The 21727-nt window shown below is 32.9% G+C and overlaps 1 protein-coding gene, 1 non-coding gene and 1 pseudogene across 2 annotated transcripts; 2 read left to right on the top strand and 1 right to left on the bottom strand.

Moving 5' to 3' along the window:
* Positions 1–4734: 4734 nt before the first annotated feature.
* LOC107648493 (UMP-CMP kinase 3-like) lies at positions 4735–9105 on the top strand. The gene is made up of 8 exons (XM_088491833.1): positions 4735–4821; positions 6095–6165; positions 7467–7518; positions 7623–7740; positions 8150–8306; positions 8407–8487; positions 8586–8693; positions 8787–9105. The coding sequence occupies exons 2-8, from the start codon at positions 6136–6138 to the stop codon at positions 8853–8855; spliced, it is 615 nt and encodes a 204-aa protein (XP_088347959.1). The 5' UTR covers positions 4735–4821; positions 6095–6135; the 3' UTR covers positions 8856–9105.
* On the top strand, positions 8992–10229 carry LOC148562945 (uncharacterized; annotated as a pseudogene).
* On the bottom strand, positions 9233–9305 carry TRNAK-CUU (transfer RNA lysine (anticodon CUU)). The gene has a single exon. It is a non-coding gene; the product is annotated as a tRNA-Lys (tRNA).
* Positions 10230–21727: the final 11498 nt, after the last annotated feature.

The following is a 21727-nucleotide window of genomic DNA, read 5'->3' on the forward strand; positions in this document are numbered from 1 at the left end:
CGTTTTCTGTCCAAAAAAAAAAAAATACCAGTCGGACACGGCCTAGACACAGCCCAATAGCATTTTGAAAAGTTCTCCCATTTTACCCTTTCACTTTGACAAATCACAAAAGTAAAAAACCTAATTTCCACCTCCACCCCAAACCGTCTTTGGCTCAGTGGCTCCACACCCACTCATCCTCTCCTCACCGCCGGTCTGCCGCCACCTCCAGTCGTCGCCGCCACCTTCGGTCGTCGCCGCCGTGGGTGTTCGTCGTCCCTCACCACACCCACTCACTCTCAATCTCAGCATCTCCTCTTCACTGTCGTTACTTTTGGGGTGCCTATTCGCTACCGTTCGCTACCTCTTTGGTCACCACTTCCGCCGTGCTCGTCGTCGCTGTTCCCGTGCTCGCTGCTGTGTTTGTTGCTTCTCCAGCCACTACTTGTTGTCGTCGTTGCTCTAGTTCTCACTGCCGTGTTCGTTGCCTCCCCAGTCACCACTTCTACCGTGACCATTACGCTGCTCCCGTGCTCTTCCGACGTGCTCTTCTGTGTCCTCCATTTCAAGTAAGGGAGAATGTTTATTTTTCCATCAATCAATTTCTGGATCTGTATTTCTATTTTGCCCTCGCCTCTGTGATTCTGATGGTAGAGGTGTCTTTGATGATTATGACTCTTTGAATGATAGAGGTATAGTTGATACAAAATCTTGGTGGCTAATTCACGGTGGTAAAGCAAAATTTCTTCAACCAATTGCTCTTAGACTACTAGGACAACCATCTTCATCTTCTTGTTGTGAAAGGAATTGGAGCACATATTCTTTTATCCATTCCCTAAAAAGAAACAAATTGAAGCCTAAACATGTAGAAAATTTAGTATATGATGAAGAAATAATATGACTTTAGATAACTTTTTTTTTTGTGTACATGTGTTGTACAAAATTTTTACTATCTCTATTAACTATTAAGACATAGGAGTTTAAGATTTTAACTTTTGAATACTTATACATTTGAAAAAGAAATGCATATTATATGGTTGTTTTTGAAAATATCTCTATTAAGACATGTCTCTATTTAATGAATATATTATATTATTATATTATTAATATATGCGTGTCCCGTGTCCGACAACTTTTTAGAATTTACGTGTTGTCGTGTCGTTTCGTGTTCTATGTCTATGTCCGTATCTGTGTTTCATAAAATAATACTAATATTTCGTGGGTATAATATTAATTTATTTTTTTTTTGTTGTGGTTAGTTTTTTTAACTCCAAAATTTTCATGGTCAAAAATATTATTTATTCATAAATAAATGCGTCAATCAAAGTACTTATGAATCATTATTTGTGATTAACGATACTTTCACGATAAAAGGGAATAGTGTTATGGCATTTCTTTGTTTAGTTGAAAAGAAAAACTCAATACGAATAGAACTTACAACTTTTTATTAGTATTTTCAGTTATTAATTTCATTTTTTTTAGTTTAATAATCTAATTGTTACGACGGGTAACCGGAGATTAGTGGGTTGGACTCGTTAGGTTGGTCCAAATCGTGTGAAGGAGGGAGCCCTTTGACCAGGTTCATATCTGAGGGCTTCCGTCCGACTTGTGTATGTGAGAGAATGTAGGTGGTACCTGCAAAGATACTCTGATGCCTAAGTCAGCAAGGGTCTAAGCAAGTTTAGAGAATATTGGAACTTAGAGATACCTGAGGGATGTCAGTGTATTTATAGTGGTGAACCAATAACCACCGTTGGAGTAGTTCCCTCTTTTAAGGAGAATAACCGTCCCTTTATCTTAGAGAAGTTGAGATATGGCTCCTGGAAGTAGGTGAGAGATTTTGGGGGCAGTTACTTGAATAAGCGTTATCTGCCAACTAATCTTCACTTCCGACTTCCTTAGGGCAAGTCGTGGTTGGAACCGACTTTTTGAGAGAAGGTTGGTGTTGAGTGAGGGTTAATCTTTGGATTGGACGTCTCATTTGAACCTGGACCTTAGTGTTGGGTCAGGTATAACACTAATAATATATTTTTAGTACATATTTTAAAATATTATTAATTAATTATTAATAAAAAATAATAAATTATATTAGTAGTTTAGTATTTTTTTTTAATTGAATAGAAAAATATTTATAATAATTTTATTTAATTTTCTACCAAAGATTAAAGAATAGAAGGAGAGGGAGTGAAACAATATAATTATTTAGATGGGTTAATTATTAATTTGGTATTTAAAAGATTCAATCACAGACAAAAAAATTCTTAAAAAAAATTATTGACAAATTAAAATAGTCTTTTGAATGATTTGAAAATACGACAAAAAGAACTAATAAATATTATAATTTTTGTAAGTAATAAAAAAAATTTATATTTAACAAACGGTTTGTCTATTATATCTAAAGTTTTGTGGCAACATTTGAATAAATATTTAGAAGGTACACAAAAAATCGAAGCAAAATTTGATCTTTAGATTTTTCTTTTTATTTTTCAAACAAACAAATGTGATCATTCACAATATTTTTTTTAAAAAACAATTTACTTGATAAAAAATTATCAAATTTTAAAAATGAAAAGATTTTATTTTTCTAATAATATTTGAAAAAAATTATATCAAAATTTAATATCTAAAGTCATTTTTGAGAATATATATTTAATATCTAATTCTTTTTATCATATTTGTTAATCTTTCAAAAACTTTTTTTTATTTGAAGTAAAGAGCTCAACACACAAGGCGGAGCATTAACAAACAGAACATGATAAACCAACAACACCCAACATGTGACATCCCGTAGTCATCTCCGACATTGTCATCAACAACCATAGGGTTCACCACCAACCCATTCGTCGGAGAATCCGAATGACCTGTTGATAATTTCCACCACACTAGAAGCTCGATTTCTGAAGATCCGCTCATTTCTTTCCATCCAAATTGACCATAATACTGCAGAGAAACCGATGAACCACCGCTTCCTGTCGTCTTTTCTCATTGAACCAGTCGTCCAACTTAGAAAGTGCTCCTTTAGGGAACCTGGCATAGTCCATAGCCTCCCAAGAGCGAATAGCCAAGCACCCCACACCTGTCAAGTGAGCTCACATCCAATAAACAAATGAAACACAGATTCTACAGACTTACGGCATAACACACACATGTTGTCGTTCTGGTTAATAACGCCTAGTCTACACAATCTATCCTTGGTATTCACCCTGCCAACCAACACAAACCAAGAAAATAGTTCAATCTTTGGAGGGACGAGACCTCTCCAGATAGCACTAGTGAAGTTATATCTCATGACGTCCTCCTGAAGAATCTCTGCTTGCATCACCTGCACAAATGAGTTAGTTGAAAAAGAACCAGATTTATCAAACTTCCAGATCACACTATCCTCCCGCTCACTTGTGAGCTTAGCCGTTTGTAACCTCTCATGAAGCTGGTTTAGTAGCTCCAACTCCCATTGAAATAACTCTCTCCTCCATTGGAGGTTCCAAATCCACTCTAACCCATCCCCAAACCCACAATTCTCTATAAAAGATCCTTTCAAGCTTGATACCGAGAACAATCTTGGGAACACATCTTTCAATAGACCACCAGGTAGCCAGTTATCCTCCTAGAACCGGGTCGTTCCACCATTCCCTACCTCCATGGACAAGTCTCTGATCATCATTTCTCTCACATGTGGCTCTCTGATCTGGAGTTGGCATATTTTCTTCCAGGACCCCCTCTTGTAGGTACTGGCTGGCCACTCAGCATCTCAGCAGGGTTCATGTTATTACAGGAGCAGACAACTTTCTTCCATAACGGACAGTCCTCTTTCGAAAATCTCCACCACCGCTTGAAGAGTAAGGCTGTATTCAGAATCACTGTATCCCCAACTCCCAGCCCTCCTGCCTTCTTTGGAGCCATAACTAACTTCAAAAACTTATTTGTAACGTTTTTTGGAATTTGCTTTGTCAGCAGTACAAACTTTTAGGTACCATTTTAATACTTTACTCTTATTTAGACTATATTAATATTAAAATTTAGCATAACATATATTTTATTAAATAAAAATTTCCATTTATTATTAATAAATTTGTCAGATTTACGTAAAATATATTTACCACTTATTACTAATAAATTTTTTAATTTTTTATATAGATCATAGTAGAAAAAAGAATTCTTCTCTCACATTAATTATATAAAAAATAATGAATGAATCTCATTAGTATAATTAGGGAACGGTAATAATATGACACTTCCTATTAATATCACTTTTCTATTTTATCATAGTAGGTTATTTTTTGGGTATATTTCTGATATTTATAGTAATTAAATTAATTTAAAATTAAAATTTATATTAAATATAATATTTAAAATAAAGTTGGTATTATAGAAAAAATCGTATTATTTTAAAAAAATTAATTAATTACTATTATTTATATAATTTATTAAATAAAATAATAAAAAAATATAAAATTTAAATTGAGTTGAAACTAAATATTAGAACGATAAATTTTACATTGAGTCTCAAATTAATATTTATGATACATAATTTCATAAATATTTATGTAGTTATTTATGAAATCTAAAATAAAATTGAACTAAAATTAAATATGGAAGATGCTCTAAAAATAAATTAATAAGAATAGATAATAATTTAGAAAAATCAAACAAAAAATATATTATTAACTATGGAATAAAAAATTTGTATTTCTTGAAATATCTCCTTTTGTTTTTACACAATTTACACTTCGAATTTGCCACCTGATTTTGGTCGTTGTTTTTGGCCGTACCTTGAGTCTTCAATAAAAGCGTTTTCAATTTCAATAGTAGCAATGGCTTGTATCCTCTTCTTTCCCTACAACGGTAAGCTCCCTCTCAAATCTCAATCTCAATCTCGATCTTAATCTCCTCTTTCAATTGTCTATTTTTACCTTTTTTCATAAAGATTTCTCTGAATAACATAATAGCATGATACAGAATACTTTCTTTTTTAATGAAAACATTTATTTCTTTTACCATACAACAAATATTTCTAACCTTTTCATACCCTGTAAAGTGCTGCGAACCTATGGTTTATTTTGTCTTTGTCTTAAAGTGTAACATTTATTAGCTGAGCTTTTCTTAGAATTGCACTTGATTTGGGAATTCCCATTAATTTTCTTGCTTCGATTTTTGGGAATTTTTGTTGTTGCTTTTTGCGGATTTTTTTAAAATAAAGAATTTAAATATTATTTAACGAATATAAATAATTTGTAGTATATTTACCTATTTTTATTTCTTTTATATATTTCTCGTTTACAGTGTAAACGAATTAAAATTGCTTATATTTTTTGTTTACGGTATAAATGATATATATGAAATTTGAAAGAATATATATATATATATTGTTTACAGTATAAACAATATATGTGTATTATTACAAATAAAATTATGATTAAAATAATATTCATGATATGATTTGGATCGATTTACAAAATAAAAATAGAATTTTTTATATTTAAACAGTTAATTTTTTAACAAAATTAATTAAACAGTTAATCTCTCCTACAATTTTTTTATTTTTTTGACGTTTTCAATTTAAATTTAAAAATTAATACTTAAGAGAATACATAAAAATATTTAAAAAATTAAATTTTTAAAATATTTTATATACTTTCTTAAATATTAATTTTTAATTTAAATTATATATATTTTAAATTTCGTTTGTGGTATCACCATTTATCATATTAAAAATATCAGAAAAAATAAAAAATTTATAAGTTTGTGGGAATAATAAATCTATTACATTGTTAATTTTCTTCCATTGTGAGGTCTTTTATTGTATTTCTATTTTAGTTTCTTCTTTGATAAATGCACTTTCTAGGTAATTTATATTTTGCAATGGCTAATTTTCTTTTGGTTCAATTTAAATACAATAACTAAATCTGAATAAGTAGATAATTCTAGAATAATATTTTGGATAAAAAAAGTGGTAAAGTGATAAATTAAGAAAGTGGGGTAAATTTCATGAAAGTTACAAAATTAATAGTAATTAACTCCTTACTTTACTATTTTACCAACTTTTTTATTTTAGAGGATTCAAATTTTAATATTTTCTATTGTTATATGAATAAACCTGTGAGATATATTTGTCCAGATCCTAGTATTTTGATTGTAGATACTACTAAATAGGCAATCATGGAAACAGCTGATAAAGCTCGAAACCAGGTATTGGTGGTTACTTATTTGGTGTTCAATGTTCTGCATTTAAATTTGCTCTTTTGGAAATCACTTAATATAAATATTTTAATGTTTTTCTTACTGCCATAAAGAATATGAAAGTTTTTAACATTTGAAATTTTCTGAGTTAAAGCAAATCCTAGAGGTTGAGTAGTGAATTTGCAATCAATTGAGCAGTGTCCATTTAGTTCCTTCATGAAGAAAAGTATTGTCATATACTGTGAGCCATTATCTTTTGTTTGCTAAGATTTTAAATTCTTATGCAGCCCTAGCAAATTAAAAGACTCTCATAATTTGCATTTCTAATGTTTTAAAATAAATGTAGTTTATTAAAACAAAAACTTAGGGCCGTTTGGGAAGCTTTAAGGGCAGTTTAGATAAACAATTTAATTAAGCTTCTTTTAAAAAAATAGTTTAAACAATAAAAGAATATATTAAAAATAACTTATAAATAAATTATTTTGTGTTTGAGTTTTTAGTTCTAAAAGTGTTTATTTTATAGAAATGTGATAAAAAGTAGTAGTATTATGAGAGAAGTCATTTTTTTAACTTCTCTACAAGTTCTTAAATAACTTTTTAGAAAGCTACAATTTGATTTTGAAAATTATACCAAATATTAATACTACTATTTTTCATAAGTCAAAAACTCAAAAAAAGCTACTTTTGAAGCTTCCCAGACAGGTCCTAAAAATAACTTTTTTGAGGTTTTGACTTATGAAAAATAATAGTATTAAAGTTTTGGTGCAATTTTCAAAATTAAATTGTAACTTTTTAAGAAGTTATTTAAAAACTTATAGAGAAGTTAAAAAAATAACTTCTCTAATAATACTACTACTTTTTATCATATTTTTATAAAATAAACACTTTTAGAATTAAAAATTCAAATACAAAATAACTTATTTATAAGCTATTTTTAATGTAACCATTTATTTTTTAAACTATTTTTTTAAAAAAAAACTTAAACTGGGCCCTCAGGATCAAAAAGAGAGGTTGGGATAGTTTTTAAAAAGGAGAAATGATGCAACTTTTTTTACGTTATAAAAGACAAACTTTTTATCTTCTTTCGGTTCTTATCAATCACTACTAAAGTATTAATACTAAAAATAAAATGTGTACAAGAATAGTGTATACTAAAGATGGTGCATATAACATTATTCTTTTAAAAGAGTGATATTTTTCGAAATATAAAAGTTAGACACTGAATAGGAGAATTTTCCTTTATATGAATACGTTTATAGATTTATAGTACATTATTACTATTTTTCTCTCATTTTATGATCTGATTGTAGGGTTCAAGTGTAAGCATTTTAGAGAAAAATCCTAAAGTTGTTTTTGTGTTAGGTGAGCCCTGACTCATTACATTCAAATTAATATGTTTTTCATGTTCTTCTCACAAGATATTCTGCTCCATTGAAGAGTGAATATGTGTCCTGAAAATGATGCAGGTGGCCCAGGCAGTGGGAAAGGAACACAATGTACAAACATTGCCAAACTGTTTGGTTATACTCACCTCAGTGCTGGAGATCTTCTGCGAGCAGAGTCCGAATCTGATTCGGAAAATGGGTATCACTTATGAGTCATTGAGCCATTCTTTGTCTCTCTTAAAATCGTTTGAATTCAATTTAGTATGATATCATTGTTATAGCCATTTGGATCTCAAGATTATAAAATGTGTTCAATATCAATGAAGCATGATTAGGATTAGTAAAATTGTTAAAATCCTAATTATCATGTGTATCATCTTTTCTGATTTGTATTCATATATTCTTCTTTTTTAACTCATTATGATAGTATATTCTTTTGGCCATACTTTCCAAATTTATATTTCTTTCTATACAAATTTTATGTTTTTCCCCTATACTTGGTATTATTCCTTGTCAATTTCAACAGGTAAATTCTATTGTTCAAGTTTGTTAATTTTCTCTTGGGTCTTTTCAATTTCTTTATTTTTTTTGTGTTTGACACTTCACAGAATAATGATAAAGAATGTGATGAAAGAAGGGAAAATTGTTCCTTCAGAGGTGACAGTGAAACTTCTGCAACAAAAAATGTGGAAAACTGGCAAGGATAAATTTCTCATTGATGGCTTTCCTCGTAACGACGAAAATCGAGCAGCATTTGAGAATGTGGTAAGTTCCTTTCTAAATTCTAAAAATGTTTTAATTTGTTTGATTTGTTTTCCAAAACGGATATATAATTCTATCATCTTTTAATTTGTTTGATTTGTAGACTGGAATAGAGCCAGCTTTTGTTCTGTATTTCGATTGTCCCGTGGAAGAGATGGAGCGGCGTCTTCTTAATAGGAACCAAGTGAGTTTTGTCTTTCCAGAAAAAAAAAAACAGAGAACTGTTTCTTCTAATTTTCTTATGGTTATCAGCAAATTCATATTTTTTTTTGGATAATGAAGGCAAGAGAGGATGACAAGATTGAAACAATAAAGAAGCGATTTAAGGTTTTCTTGGAGTCTAATCCACCCGTGATTTCTTATTATGGCGAGAAAGGAAAAGTTCGCAAGGTATTTGGTATTTTGGTGCTGCAACCACAAGTGTTGATAATTGAGTTTTAAATACTTTGTAGTACTAATGGAATAAAATTTTGCTTCTTATAGATTGATGCCGCAAGGTCTATTGATAAGGTTTTTGAGTCCGTCAAGACAATTTTCGAAGCACAAGATTAGATGGGAAAACCACTATTTTAAATGCAAAAATTTGGTTATTGAAAAGAAGCTTCACAAAGCTCTCTTGTGTGTTAGGAATAAAGTTTGCCTTTGAATTCGTTAAAATTGACAACAGGATACACATGTGATCAGCCAAATGGTGGATCTCGAATACAGAAAGAAAATGCAGGATGATAGTGCCATGAGAATGAAATTATTATTGCTAAGAATTTGCACAATTGATCAATGATGAAACGTAGTAATTAGTATGGTTGGCTGACTTCAATTCTATGGTATTTCATGGTTGACTGGTTTTTAAAAACCATCGTCGGATAAGTCAATGCTTTCTCTTATATGTATAAAGTGTAGGGAAAAAAATAAAAAATATAAAACACTAACGCCCACCGTGGAGCTCGAACCCACAACCACAAGGTTAAGAGCCTTACGCTCTACCAACTGAGCTAGACGGGCTTTTGATTTAAACAATTCAAAATTTCTAAGAAGTCTCATGTTTATTAAAAAATCAATTAAAGAAAAATATATCAAAATTTCAATGAGAAAGTAAAGTATATTAGAATGAATATATATAGATTAAATAGCTACTTTTAGCCACCAAAATTCTTAGCATTCACAAAATTAACCACAAAAAATTAAAATTAACTTTATATCCATGAAATATAGGATTTTACAGAGAAAATTATCTAAATCCTAAAAAATTAAATAAAATTTTTAAACTCTCCTTTAATATAACCTTATCCTAACTTTTGATTTTGTTTCGCATTATTACTTTTCCAATCTCAAATCCTACCATCTTTCTCATCTCCAACTACTACTTTCACTGCAACTATCACCACCCTTCCTCCTCCATCCGAGTAGGCCTTTTTCACAATTTTATGTTGCCATGCCTGAAGTGAAAAAGTCAGCGCCACCTACGCTGCATGAAGGTGTCTTCCCCTTATGCTATCGAAGATCGTCGATCTCTGGCACTGCGCACGCCAAGTGTCGGTTAGCACCGACATCACTAGGGGTTTGGAGAAGAGGATACAAGTGGCGATGGCAGCGGCAACAGCAACAACGTTGAAGCATTCTCCGCCGCGGTCAGGGATTCACACCAAAGACAATGGAATCAATGCGGTGAGGGAGAAGTTGATGTTTGATTTGAAGACCGAGACTGACAAGATGAAAGATGCGATTTTGAGGAAGGAGGCGGTGGTGATGGCTGTGGAGAACGACAATGTCGACGTAGTGGTGGAGCAAATTTTGCGATAATTTACATCGACGGCAGTGGCTAATGCAGCGGCGGAGACGATGGTGGTTGAAATGAGGTTGTGGAATCTAAGGACGAAAAGGGTTGCATATAAGGATCCGGCGGTTGTTTGTGGCGAGGAGGAATGACAGTAGTTGAGAATAAGAAAGGTAGTATAGTTGAAATTGGGGAAGTGATGATGTAGAATAAAATCAGAAGTTAAGATTAGATTATATTAGAGGATAGTTTGAAAATTTTATTTAATTTTTTAAGATTTGAATTTTATTTAATTTTTTAGAATTTGAGTAATTTTATTTACAAAATTTATTTTTTATGAATATAAAATCAATTTTAATTTTTTCATAATTAGTTTTGTCCGTGTTTAGATCTTTAATAGTTAGAAATATATATATAATCGTAGTTTTAACTTAGACTAAGAGAGAGATTATCAATTTCTAGAGAGTAGTTTCTTTTAAATATAACATTATACGATCTGATCATTTATAATTCGGTCATAATTAATTATAAATTGGCTATGTTGATAGGTTACGGTATATAAGATAGAATTTTAACTTTTAATATTTATTTAAACAAATTAATAAATTAGATTAATCTAAGTTGGTTTCAGCTATAGTTAGAAAATATATAAACGATCATTTCTAATGATGATAATTTATAACTAAGTAATTGCATTTAAGTAAAACGACTCCATCTCTAATCATAATTCTCTACAAATAAGAATGGGACATTTAAAGCACTTAAATGAGCTTTTTTCTTTTTCAACGTGAATTTCAAACACATCCTAAACAGATAAAGGTAGATAAAAAAAAAAATCCTCAAAAAGGTTTCTTCTTTGAACTTGTAATTAATAATATTTATTGACTTGAATGACGAAGCCATTTACAAATATTCACATCTCCTGTTTTACCTTTTCAAAATATACTTTTTTTTAGAGAAAAAAGAACAAGTTCAACTTCTTCCGAAATGAGATATACCTTAGTCATTTATACAATAACATTATATTTCAAGAAATACTATTTAGAATAAATAATTTTCAAAGTATATTGTGTTATTGGGTTAATAAAAGTATCTATTAGTGTCAAGAAAATCAATTTCGATTGAATATACAAGACTATTTCATGGTTAAGAAAGGGTTATGAGAAACACGGGTTTTTTTTAAATAAATAAAATATTTTATTTATAGATATAAATAATTTATAATATTTTTATTGATTTGCATTCTATTACTTATCTTGTTTACAGTGCAAACGAAATAAAGTTGTTTATATCTCGTTTACACTCTAAACGAGATACGACATATTTGTCATTGCATGTATCACGTTTACACGAATGTTGTGTAACAGGCTTTATCTCGTTTACAATATAAACGATATATGAACAATTTTATTTCGTTTATACTATAAACAAGATAAGTAATAGTTCGTGTCTATATAAGAAATTCGTTCACAGTATGATTATTGTCACTTTTAAACCACTTTTCACTTCCTTTGTTTCTCCTCTAGACATTTCTGTTGATATTATTATGGTACTCAGACATTATGGCACTCGCAGATGTACGAGATAATGACATCAACTACTTGAACGCGACTTGACATATCGCTGGAGCGATCGACTTTTAGGTTAGTGTTGTTTTTTTTTCTGTTTTAGTTAAATAAGCATATAATTATATGTTGAGTTTGGAAAACTTAAATTATAATGATGATCAAACATTATTAAAATATGTTTAAGTGCTTAAATCATTTTCATTGTTTGGATTTGGTTTAGTGTGCAAGAAATAAAAATTATTTTTCTCATGACCCATTTGAATTAAGCCCACCTTGATCATATCTAACCTTCAAACAAAGCTTGCCTTATAGCAATATGATTTTAAATTAAGTGGCTGAAATCTAAAGTGGCCCAAGAAACTAAGACAAAGCCCAAGTCAACACTTCTCTTGGACAAACAAAAGCATTGATCCGAATTGAGAGAAGAATGAAAGGAATAGACCAAAGACATCAAGGCATGCTTCGGTTACTATATGCCTTGACAACTGGAAGCTAAAATTCAATTTGATTTAATTGCATTAAAAGATCCACACGTTACTCCATTTCTTGGGAACTGAGATTTGGATTTTAATTGAGTTTAATTTGCTTTGAATGCTTCCTTCGAAAGTTTCTTCTTCTCTCTCCTCTCTCTTTGCTTTCGGTCACTTTAATCCATCAAAGAAGGAGATGGAAGAAAAAGAAAAGTCATAGAGAATAGCCAAGAAAGATATTTGATACAGAAGAAAAGATTTTGAAGAAAAACTTCAAGATTTTCGTTGCCAAGAATAGAAGAAATCTGCCTCTATCAGGAAGAATATCTAGCTTGATAAAAAGTTCATTTCCATTTTGGTTCATCAAAGAAAGAAGTTAGCTTCTGAAGTCTCAAGTAGGAAGAAGCAAAAATGAAAATCCTGAAGCACTTATAGGTTAGAAGCTCATCAAGGATCTGAATCCATTCTTGGGGCCAAAGTCAGGATTAATGACCAAGATGGAAGAAGTTTGAAGAAAAAGAGTGAGAGTGATGAGGTAAGCTTGCATGCGTCAGCCTCGGTTTTCTCATCTCTCTCTGTTGAAGCCGCTGCTACTCTTTGATAGGAGAATAAGTTGCTGGATTAAGGTTTCAACTTTGGAAGCTTCCCCTTCTATATTAAGGGTGAACGGCCAAGGGTTGAGATCAAGGAGAGTAAGTGAAAAGCACAGAGTTCTCATAGCTACCCAAGCTTTCTGAGTTCTTCTCCTTCAATGGTGTTCATTTTGTTTTCTTTTTCTTAGTTTTGTCTGTCTGAGTCTCATGGTGAAAAAGGCAAACATGGTGAGGTTTGTAAGAAAAAGCCAGTGAAAGAAAAAAAGTAGTGATCAAAATTAGAGAAAAATCCATAGATGTCTCAGAGTTTCTTTTTACATCTATCTGTTGTGTGTCATGATCCTGTGGCGATTTTCTTGCAAGTTGGGTTAGCAATTTGCTGTTGAAAGCTTGGTTTCAATCCAAGTCAAATTCAGATTGGGGTTAGAATCTGAATTTCTCCCCGATAGGATTGGGTAGATCCTAGGGAAAGAGTATGTGTTTGTAATCTGTTAAAGATAGTGTAATTCTGTTACTATTGTGATGGAGACTGGATGTAGGCTGTATTGCACTTAACAGCTGAACCAGGATACATCTTGGTGTGATTCTCTCTACTCTGCTTTTTTTCTGTTTTTGGTTCTCAGGAGACGAAATAAAAAATGTCTCTCAACTTGTTACGAGACAAAACTAAAATGTCTCTTAACTTGTTACGAGACAAAAATGAAAATATCTCCTGAAGTTTGTTGAAAAAGCAAAAGTAATATTTTGCAAAAAAAAAAAAAAAAGGAAGCTAAGATTCAACCCCCTTTTCTTAGCCACTGATTACCATCAATTAGTATCAGAGCTTGGTATCAAAGAGATTAAGCTTTGCAGCTTGGAGGAAAGATCCTGATGGCAAACAACAATGGTTCAAACCTGATGGCCTATACTCTGACCGAAGAACAATCAAGCAACAGACCCCCATTCTTCAATGGGAAGAACTATAGTTACTGGAAAGAAAGAATGAAGATTTTTGTTCAGTCTGTAGACTACAGACTTTGGAAGATAATTCTGGAAGGACCACAATTTCCAACCGCAATAGGAGCTGATGGTGTGGTTATTCCCAAAGTTGAGACAGATTGGAATGAAGATGACAGGAAGAAAATAGAGCTCAACGCCAAAGCTGTCAACCTGCTTAATTGTGCGGTCAGCTTCGAGGAATGCCGACGGGTATCAAGATGCACAACAGCAAAAGAAATCTGGGACAAGCTTCAAGTTACTCATGAAGGCACATCCCAAGTCAAAAGATCCATAATAGACATGCTGAACAGAGAATACGAAATGTTTTCAATGAAGGAAGGAGAAACAATTGATGAAATGTTTGAAAAATTCAACATTATCATCACTAGCTTGGATGCTATGGGAATCAAACATTCAGAATCTATGCTTGTGAGAAAAATATTGAGATGTCTCACTAAATAGTGGGAAACCAAAACTATTGTGATAGCTGAGAGTAGTGGCATTGATGATATGACCTACGATGATCTGAGAGAAAATTTACTTGCTCTTGAAAACACCTATTTAAAAAAAGATACAAAAAAGAAAGAAGTTGCTCTCAAATCAGTCACTGAATCTCTGGATGAAGAATCCATCGATGATTTATCTAATGATGATTTTGTTTTGTTTGCTAAGAAATTCAGGAGAATGATGAAGTAAAAGGAACGAAACAAAGGAGGCAGTTCAAGGAAACCTAAGAGGGATTTAAGCAAGATCATTTGCCACAACTGTAGAGAAGCTGGACATTACAAGTTTAACTGCCCAAAACTGAAAAAAGAAGACAAGCCGAAAAAAAGAAGAAGGAGGGACTTATGGCATCTTGGGAAGACTTGGAGAATGACTCTGAGGATGAGGAAGAATCAGACAACAAATCTCAAACCTGTCTCATGGCCAATCAAACTGATGAGGTACATCTCATTGAACCTACTACTGAAGACCTTCATCTTATGATAGATCATCTGAATGAAAAAATCAGATGCTTCTTAAATAAAAAATATGAACTTGAATCTCAAGTTACCATCCTAAAAGCAGAAAATGGTTTTCTCAAAGATAAATTAAGGGAAGCCGAAACTGCTGTTGATCTTGTTGAAGAAAACAAGCGGTTAAAGGCTGAAATTAAGAGCTGTAAATACCATCATTCTGTGTGCAAATCTAATTTTTTTGAGAAAAATAAAAGGTTTCACAAAGAGGTAAAAAGACTAAAAGAAGACCTAACTAACTTTGTTCAAAGTTCTGAAAATTTGAATCAACTCTTAGCTAGTCAAAAACCTCTCTATGACAAAGCTGGTTTGGGTTTTCATAAAAATCCAAAAAATGTTTTTTGAAAAATCTCCTTTTGCTAATGTGGCTTCCACTTCAAATGACATGAGATTTTAAAACCCAACCAATCTGAAAAAACAGCAACCTAAAAGGTTTTGTAGATTATGCAGTCGGGATGGTCACTTTCCCATTCAATGCTTCATAAGTGAAAGAATGATTGGTGATAAAATCTATAAAATTGTTGGTAACTATAATGTCTTGGGACAAAGAAGATGGTTTGACATCAAAGGATCCAAAAAGATTTGGATACCTAAGGTTACTTAAGCTTTTTGTAGGTTTGCCTAGCATCCAAGAGAAAAGACAACATGTGGCATATGGATAGTGGATGCTCTAGGCATATGTCCGAAAAGTCAACATTCTTCATCAAGCTTGATGAGTATGATGGAGGCTTTGTTACTTTCGGTGACAATGGAAAAGGAAAAATTGTGGCCATAGGTAAAGTGGGTAAGAACTTTTCTTCCTTCATAAATGATGTTTTACTTATTGATGGATTGAAACATAATCTTCTAAGCATTAGCCAACTTTGTGATCTTGGATATTGGGTTATTTTTAGAAAATTGGATTGCTTAGTGATTTGTGAGAAATCCGGTGATATTTTGTTTGAGGCAAAAAGATGCAATAATGTGTATGGACTTACTCTAGAGGATTTAAAAGATAAAAAAGTAACATGTTTTACATCTATTGAATCTGAAAAATGGCTTTGGCATAAGAAATTGGGACATGCAAGTATGTACCAAATTTCTAAGCTTGTTAAGAAGAACTTGGTTAGAGGAATTCCAAACATTAAATTTGACAAAGATATTACTTGTGAAGCTTGTCAATTAGGCAAACAAGTAAAATCTTATTTTAAATCAAAAGATGGAATCTCTACTAAAAGACCATTAGAAATGTTGCATATTGATCTTTTTGGTCCCACTAGAACTCAAAATTTGGGAGATAAACACTATGGTTTGGTTGTGGTTGATGACTATTCAAGATACGGTTGAGTTCTTTTCTTGGCTCATAAAAATGATGCATTTCTTGTCTTTTCTTCTCTTTGTAAAAAGATTCAAAATGAAAAGGATTTCAAAATTGCTCACATAAGAAGTGACCGTGGAATAGAATTTGAAAACCAAGATTTTGAAAGCTTTTGTGATGGTTTTGGAATAGCACATAATTTTTCACGTCCTAGAACACCTCAACAAAATGGAGTTGTTGAAAGAAGAAATAAAAGCCTTCAAGAAATGACTAGGGCAATGCTTTGTGAAAATGATGTTCCAAAATTTTTGTGGGCCGAAGCTGTAAATACAGCTTGTTATATCCTAAATAGAACAATCATTAGAAAAGGCTTGAAGAAAACCCCATATGAGCTTTGGAAAGGAACTCCCCCAAATGTCAAGTACTTTCATGTTTTTGGATGCAAATATTTTGTACTTAATAACAAAGAAAATCTTGGTAAATTTGATCCAAAATCCTATGAAGGAATGTTTGTAGGATACTCAACCACTAGCAAAGCATTTAGAGTTTACTTTAAAGAACATAGAACTATTGAAGAGTCCATACATGTATCTTTTTGTGATTCTAATTCTATTCCCAGTGCTATTTTAGATGATGATGCAGGTAGTGAAGCTGATGAGAATCATCAAGCCAATCAAGATAATCCCAAATCTGTCCCAACTGTTGAAACTGCCAGTCCAGAAACTTCTCCTCAGATCGGAAGAGACATTTCCATTTTGTCTCCTAACCAAGCCAGAGAATCCAGAATAGAGAGCTCATCTGAAACTTGTCAAAGAAAAACCTCATCTCAAAAGCCACGTGAATAGAAGTTTTTAAAGGATTACCCGCATGAATTCATCATTGGTGATCCCTCACAAGGCATAACCACTATATCCTCAAGCAAGAAGCAAGTGGAACCAAGTAACGTTGCTTTCTTGTCCCAATTGAAACATCTCAATGTGAAGCAAGCTCTTGAAGACCTCTCATGGGTTAAAGCCATGGAAGAAGAGCTATCACAATTTGAAAAGAATGAGGTTTGGACCCTTGTACTGAATTCAAATGGAAAAAAGGTAACCGGCACAAAATGGATATTCAAAAATAAATTAGGTGAGGATGGTAGTGTGGTGTGTAACAAGGTTAGACTAGTGGCCCAAGGTTACGACCAAGAGGAAGGCATTGACTTTGATGAGTCTTTTGCCCTGGTAGCTAGAATGGAAGCAATTCGGTTGCTTCTTGCCTATACTGCCCATAAGGGCTTTAAAATGTTTCAAATAGATATCAAATGTATCTTTCTTAATGGATTTATAGATAGGGAAGTATTTGTGGTTCAACCCCCCGGTTTTGAAAACAAAGATTTTCCAAATCATGTTTTTAAATTATCAAAGGCTCTTTATGGCCTTAGGCAAGCACCTAGAGCTTGGTATGAAAGGCTTAGTGCCTTCTTATTGGAAAATAATTTTCAAAAGGGTACCACCGATACTACTTTGTTTATAAAAGAATCTAATGATGTTATCTTACTTGTCCAAGTTTATGTAGATGACATTGTGTTTAGATCGGCTAATGAATCCTTGTGTGAAAAGTTTGGAAAACTAATGACTAGTGAGTTTGAAATGAGTTTGATGGGAGAATTAACTTTTTTTCTAGGTCTTCAAATCAAACAAACTCCTAGTGGTATCTTTATTCACCAATAAAAATATGCCAAAGAATTAATCAAGAAATTTGGTCTAGAAAACTCCAAACCAATGGGAACCCCCTATATACCCAAACACTAAACTTGACAAGGATGAAAAAGGCAAAGATGTGGATGAAACGAGGTATAGAGGAATGATAGGATCACTTATGTATCTTACATCTTCTAGGCCGGATATTGTTCAAAGTGTGGGTGTGTGTTCTAGATTTCAATCTCGCCCAAAGGAATCCCATCTTTCGGCCATCAAAAGAATCATTAGATACATTAAAGGCACATGTGATCTTGGCTTGTGGTATCCAAAATCTAATGAATTTTGTGCAGTAGGATTTTGTGATGCAGATTATGCGGGAGACCGAGTGGATAGAAGAAGCACTTCCGGAATGTGTTGCTTCCTTGGAAGTTCCCTCAACATGTGGTCAAGTAAGAAACAAGCCACTGTTGCATTATCCACGGCTGAAGCTGAATATATATCCGCAGCTGCTTGTTGCTCTTAACTTTTATGCTTAAAACTCAATTGGAAGATTATAAAATAAAAATCAATAGTATACCTTTCTTTGTGACAATATAAGGGCAATAAACATTTCAAAAAATCCTGTACTACACTCTAGAACCAAGCACATTGAAGTTCGATATCATTTTATTAGGGAACATATGCAAAAGGGTACTATTAATATCCAATTTGTAAAATTCGAGGAGCAACTTGCTGATATTTTCACTAAACCACTGTGTAAAGACAGATTTTATTCATTGAGAAACAGTCTAGGAATGTTGGACTTAAGTTATGTTGAATAAATGTTGTATTTCATGTATCTGTGTGTTTTTGTCTCGTAGACAGCAGGGAGACAAATCTGGACAAATGATGAACAACTCAAAAGGAGGAAGACAAGATATCTGGTACCTTGGACCTAAGCCAGTTCAACCACTCCTAGGCCTATTCTATGATACGGACTCATTATCCCTGAGTATCACAAATTTTCTTATTTTATTTTTTAAATGATTTTTTTAGAAGCATTCACATCATATCTTTTGAATAGTCTTTTCAAAATCAACCTCTCCCCACTTTTCAAGAAAGTGTCTTTTCGGTTATTATGATTCAAATTTTTAAATTCTTTTTTTTTATAACCGTGTCATTAATTGTGATTTTTTTTAAAAAAGAGGTTTTTTCACTATGCATTTATGACAGTTTCACACCTAACCTCTCTCCACATCCCTTTTTCTTCACCATTCTCTTCATCTTCTCTTTCTCTACTTCTTTTCATCCAAAATGAAAAAGAAACTTCCCATAAGAAGAAGCAACCGAACCCCAATCCCTCCTAAAAACCCACCATCTTCTAAACAACCACAAACCGACACTCACATACACTCACACTCCTCTTCTTCACCCTCTTCACATTCATCTGAGTCTATGACATGTAAGGTTATTCATCCAAAGGGTTCAACCCCACACAAGGAAGCGGGCTCATCCCGAAAGAAGACTTCTAAAGGAAAGGAGCCGATGCATGAAGAAGATGACTCTTCCTCTCCACCTTCTCACCATTCTCCACTCCTCTCCCCTCAGGTCGCTTTGCCTCTACTCAGTGTTCAAGGCGCTCTACTATTCACAACACCAGAGAACCCCCGAATCTTGACTCACTGAAATTCAAGAACAAGTTTGGTAAAAGTCATTCTCACTATGACCCTCATCATTTCATCTCTTGTGTAGCATATGAGTTTCATTCTCAAGTTTTGGTAAATCGAAATTTATGTGCCTCTTTTGTTGTTGATTTAGAAGAACTTGCTGAAAAAGGAATTGATTTCAGAAAAAATTTTCATGATTTAAAATGGACACCCATTTTCTAAATAAAAAAACCGGTTTATCCTTACTTGGTACGAGAGTTTTATGCAAACCTGATTTTTTCATGAGGGTGAACTCCATTCTTATGTTAAAAATACTCATTTTACTCTGAGTCATGAAATCATCAGTGCTGCCCTAGGATATAAGGATGAGGGGGTCAAGGCCTTTATGTCTGGAAAATGGGATAACCATGTTAGTATCTCACTTCAGGATGTCCTTGCTAGTGTCTGTGAAAATTTTTCATCTCTGGATGGGACCAATCTCACCCACAAAGCCCTCAAACCTATTCGGGCTCTGTTGCACCGAATCATCACCCACATAATCATGCCACAAAGTGACTCCTATCAAAGGATGATAGTTTGTGATACTCTTGTGCTATATACAATTCTGAATTCTGTTCCTATATCCTTTGCATATCTCATGATTAGGCACATGTGGGGTTGTGTTTGAAGTGACAAAAAATGCAATCTGCCTTATGGCATGTTTTTGAGTATTTCAATGTTAATCTCAGTAATGAGCCTGTAGAGAATAGGGTCTCTATGATCAAAGGTGGGGGTGTACCCGAATCTGCTAAAAGAAAAAGGCTAAAGGTTCAAAGGCATCTGTGTTTTCTGAAAGTGAAGATGAAAGTCTTTCCTCTGCCTCTGAAACATCTGAATTATTCAAGCATCACTTTTCTGGAATGATAAAAAATGTTCTTTTAGAAGTCTCAACTATCAGTTTTGGAATTAAGAGGTTTTGAGAAGCATTTTTTCTGAAAAATTGGCTCGGTTTTAAAAGGTTCCAATGTTTTAATTTTTAATCTTTAGGAACCGGTTGGAGTTTGTATGTTTGCTTCCTTGGAAATTTTATTTATCAGACACACATTCAGGGAGAGTACATTGAACAAAAGAAAGGAGGAGAAATTTTTTGAAGATCTTCAAAGGGAAGTGCTCTATCCTAACCTTTTCAATTCAGTTTAATAATGTTTGTCATCAAGGGGGAGATTGTTGAGTTTAAAAAAATTATATTATAATGATGATCAAACATTATTAAAATATGTTTAAGTGCTTAAATTATTTTCAATTGTTTGTATGATGGATTTAGTTTAGTGTGCAGGAAATAAAAATTATTTTCTCATGGCCCATTTGAATTAAGCCTACCTTGATCATCTAACCTTCAAACAAAGCTTGCCTTATAGAAATATAGTTTTAAATTAAGTGGCTGAAATCTAAAGTGGCTTAAGAAACCAAGACAAAGCCCAAGTCAACACTTCTCTTGGACAAACAAAAGCACTGATCCGAATTGAGAGAAGAATGAAAGGAATAGTCCAAAGACATCAAGGCATGCTTTGGTTACTATATGCCTTGGTAACTGGAAGCTAAAATTCAATTTGATTTAATTGCATTAAAAGATCCACACGTTACTCCATTTCTTGGGAACTGAGATTTGGATTTCAATTGAGTTTAATTTGCTTTGAATGCTTCCTTCGAAAGTTTTTTCTTCTCTCTCCTCTCTCTCCTCTCTCTTTGCTTTTGGTCACTTTAATCCATCAAAGAAGAAGATGGAAGAAAAAGAAAAGTCACAGAGAATAACCAAGAAAGATATTTGCTACAGAAGGAAAGATTTTGAAGAAAAACTTCAAGATTTTCATTGCCAAGAATAGAAGCAATCCGCCTCTGTCAGAAAGAAGATCTAGCATGATAAAAGTTCATTTCCATTTTTGTTCATCAAAGAAAGAAGTTAACTTTTGAAGTCTCAAGTAGGAAGAAGCAAAAATAAAAATTCTGAAGCATTCATGGGTCAGAAGCTCATCAAGGATCCGAATCCATTCTTGGGGCCAAAGTCAAGATCAATGGCCAAGATGGAAGAAGCTTGAAGAAAAAGGGTGAGAGTGATGAGGTAAGCTTGCATACGTCAGCCTCGGTTTTCTCATCTCTCTCTGTTGAAGCCGATGCTACTCTTTGGTAGGAGAAGAAGTTGCTGGGTTAGGGTTTCAACCTTGGGAGCTTCCCCTTCTATATTAAGGGTGAACGGCCAAGGGTTGAGATCAAGGAGAGTAAGTGAAAATCACAGAGTTCTCATAGCTACCTAAGCTTTCTGAGTTTTTCTCCTTCAATGGTGTTCATTTTGTTTTCTTTTTCTTAGTTTTGTCTGTTTGAGTTTTATGATGAAAAATGCAAACATGGTGAGGTTTGTAAGAAAAA

The sequence above is a fragment of the Arachis ipaensis genome, chromosome B6 (assembly GCF_059453495.1).
Source record: "Arachis ipaensis isolate K30076 ecotype BB chromosome B6, ASM5945349v1, whole genome shotgun sequence".
NCBI classification, from domain to species: domain Eukaryota; kingdom Viridiplantae; phylum Streptophyta; class Magnoliopsida; order Fabales; family Fabaceae; genus Arachis; species Arachis ipaensis.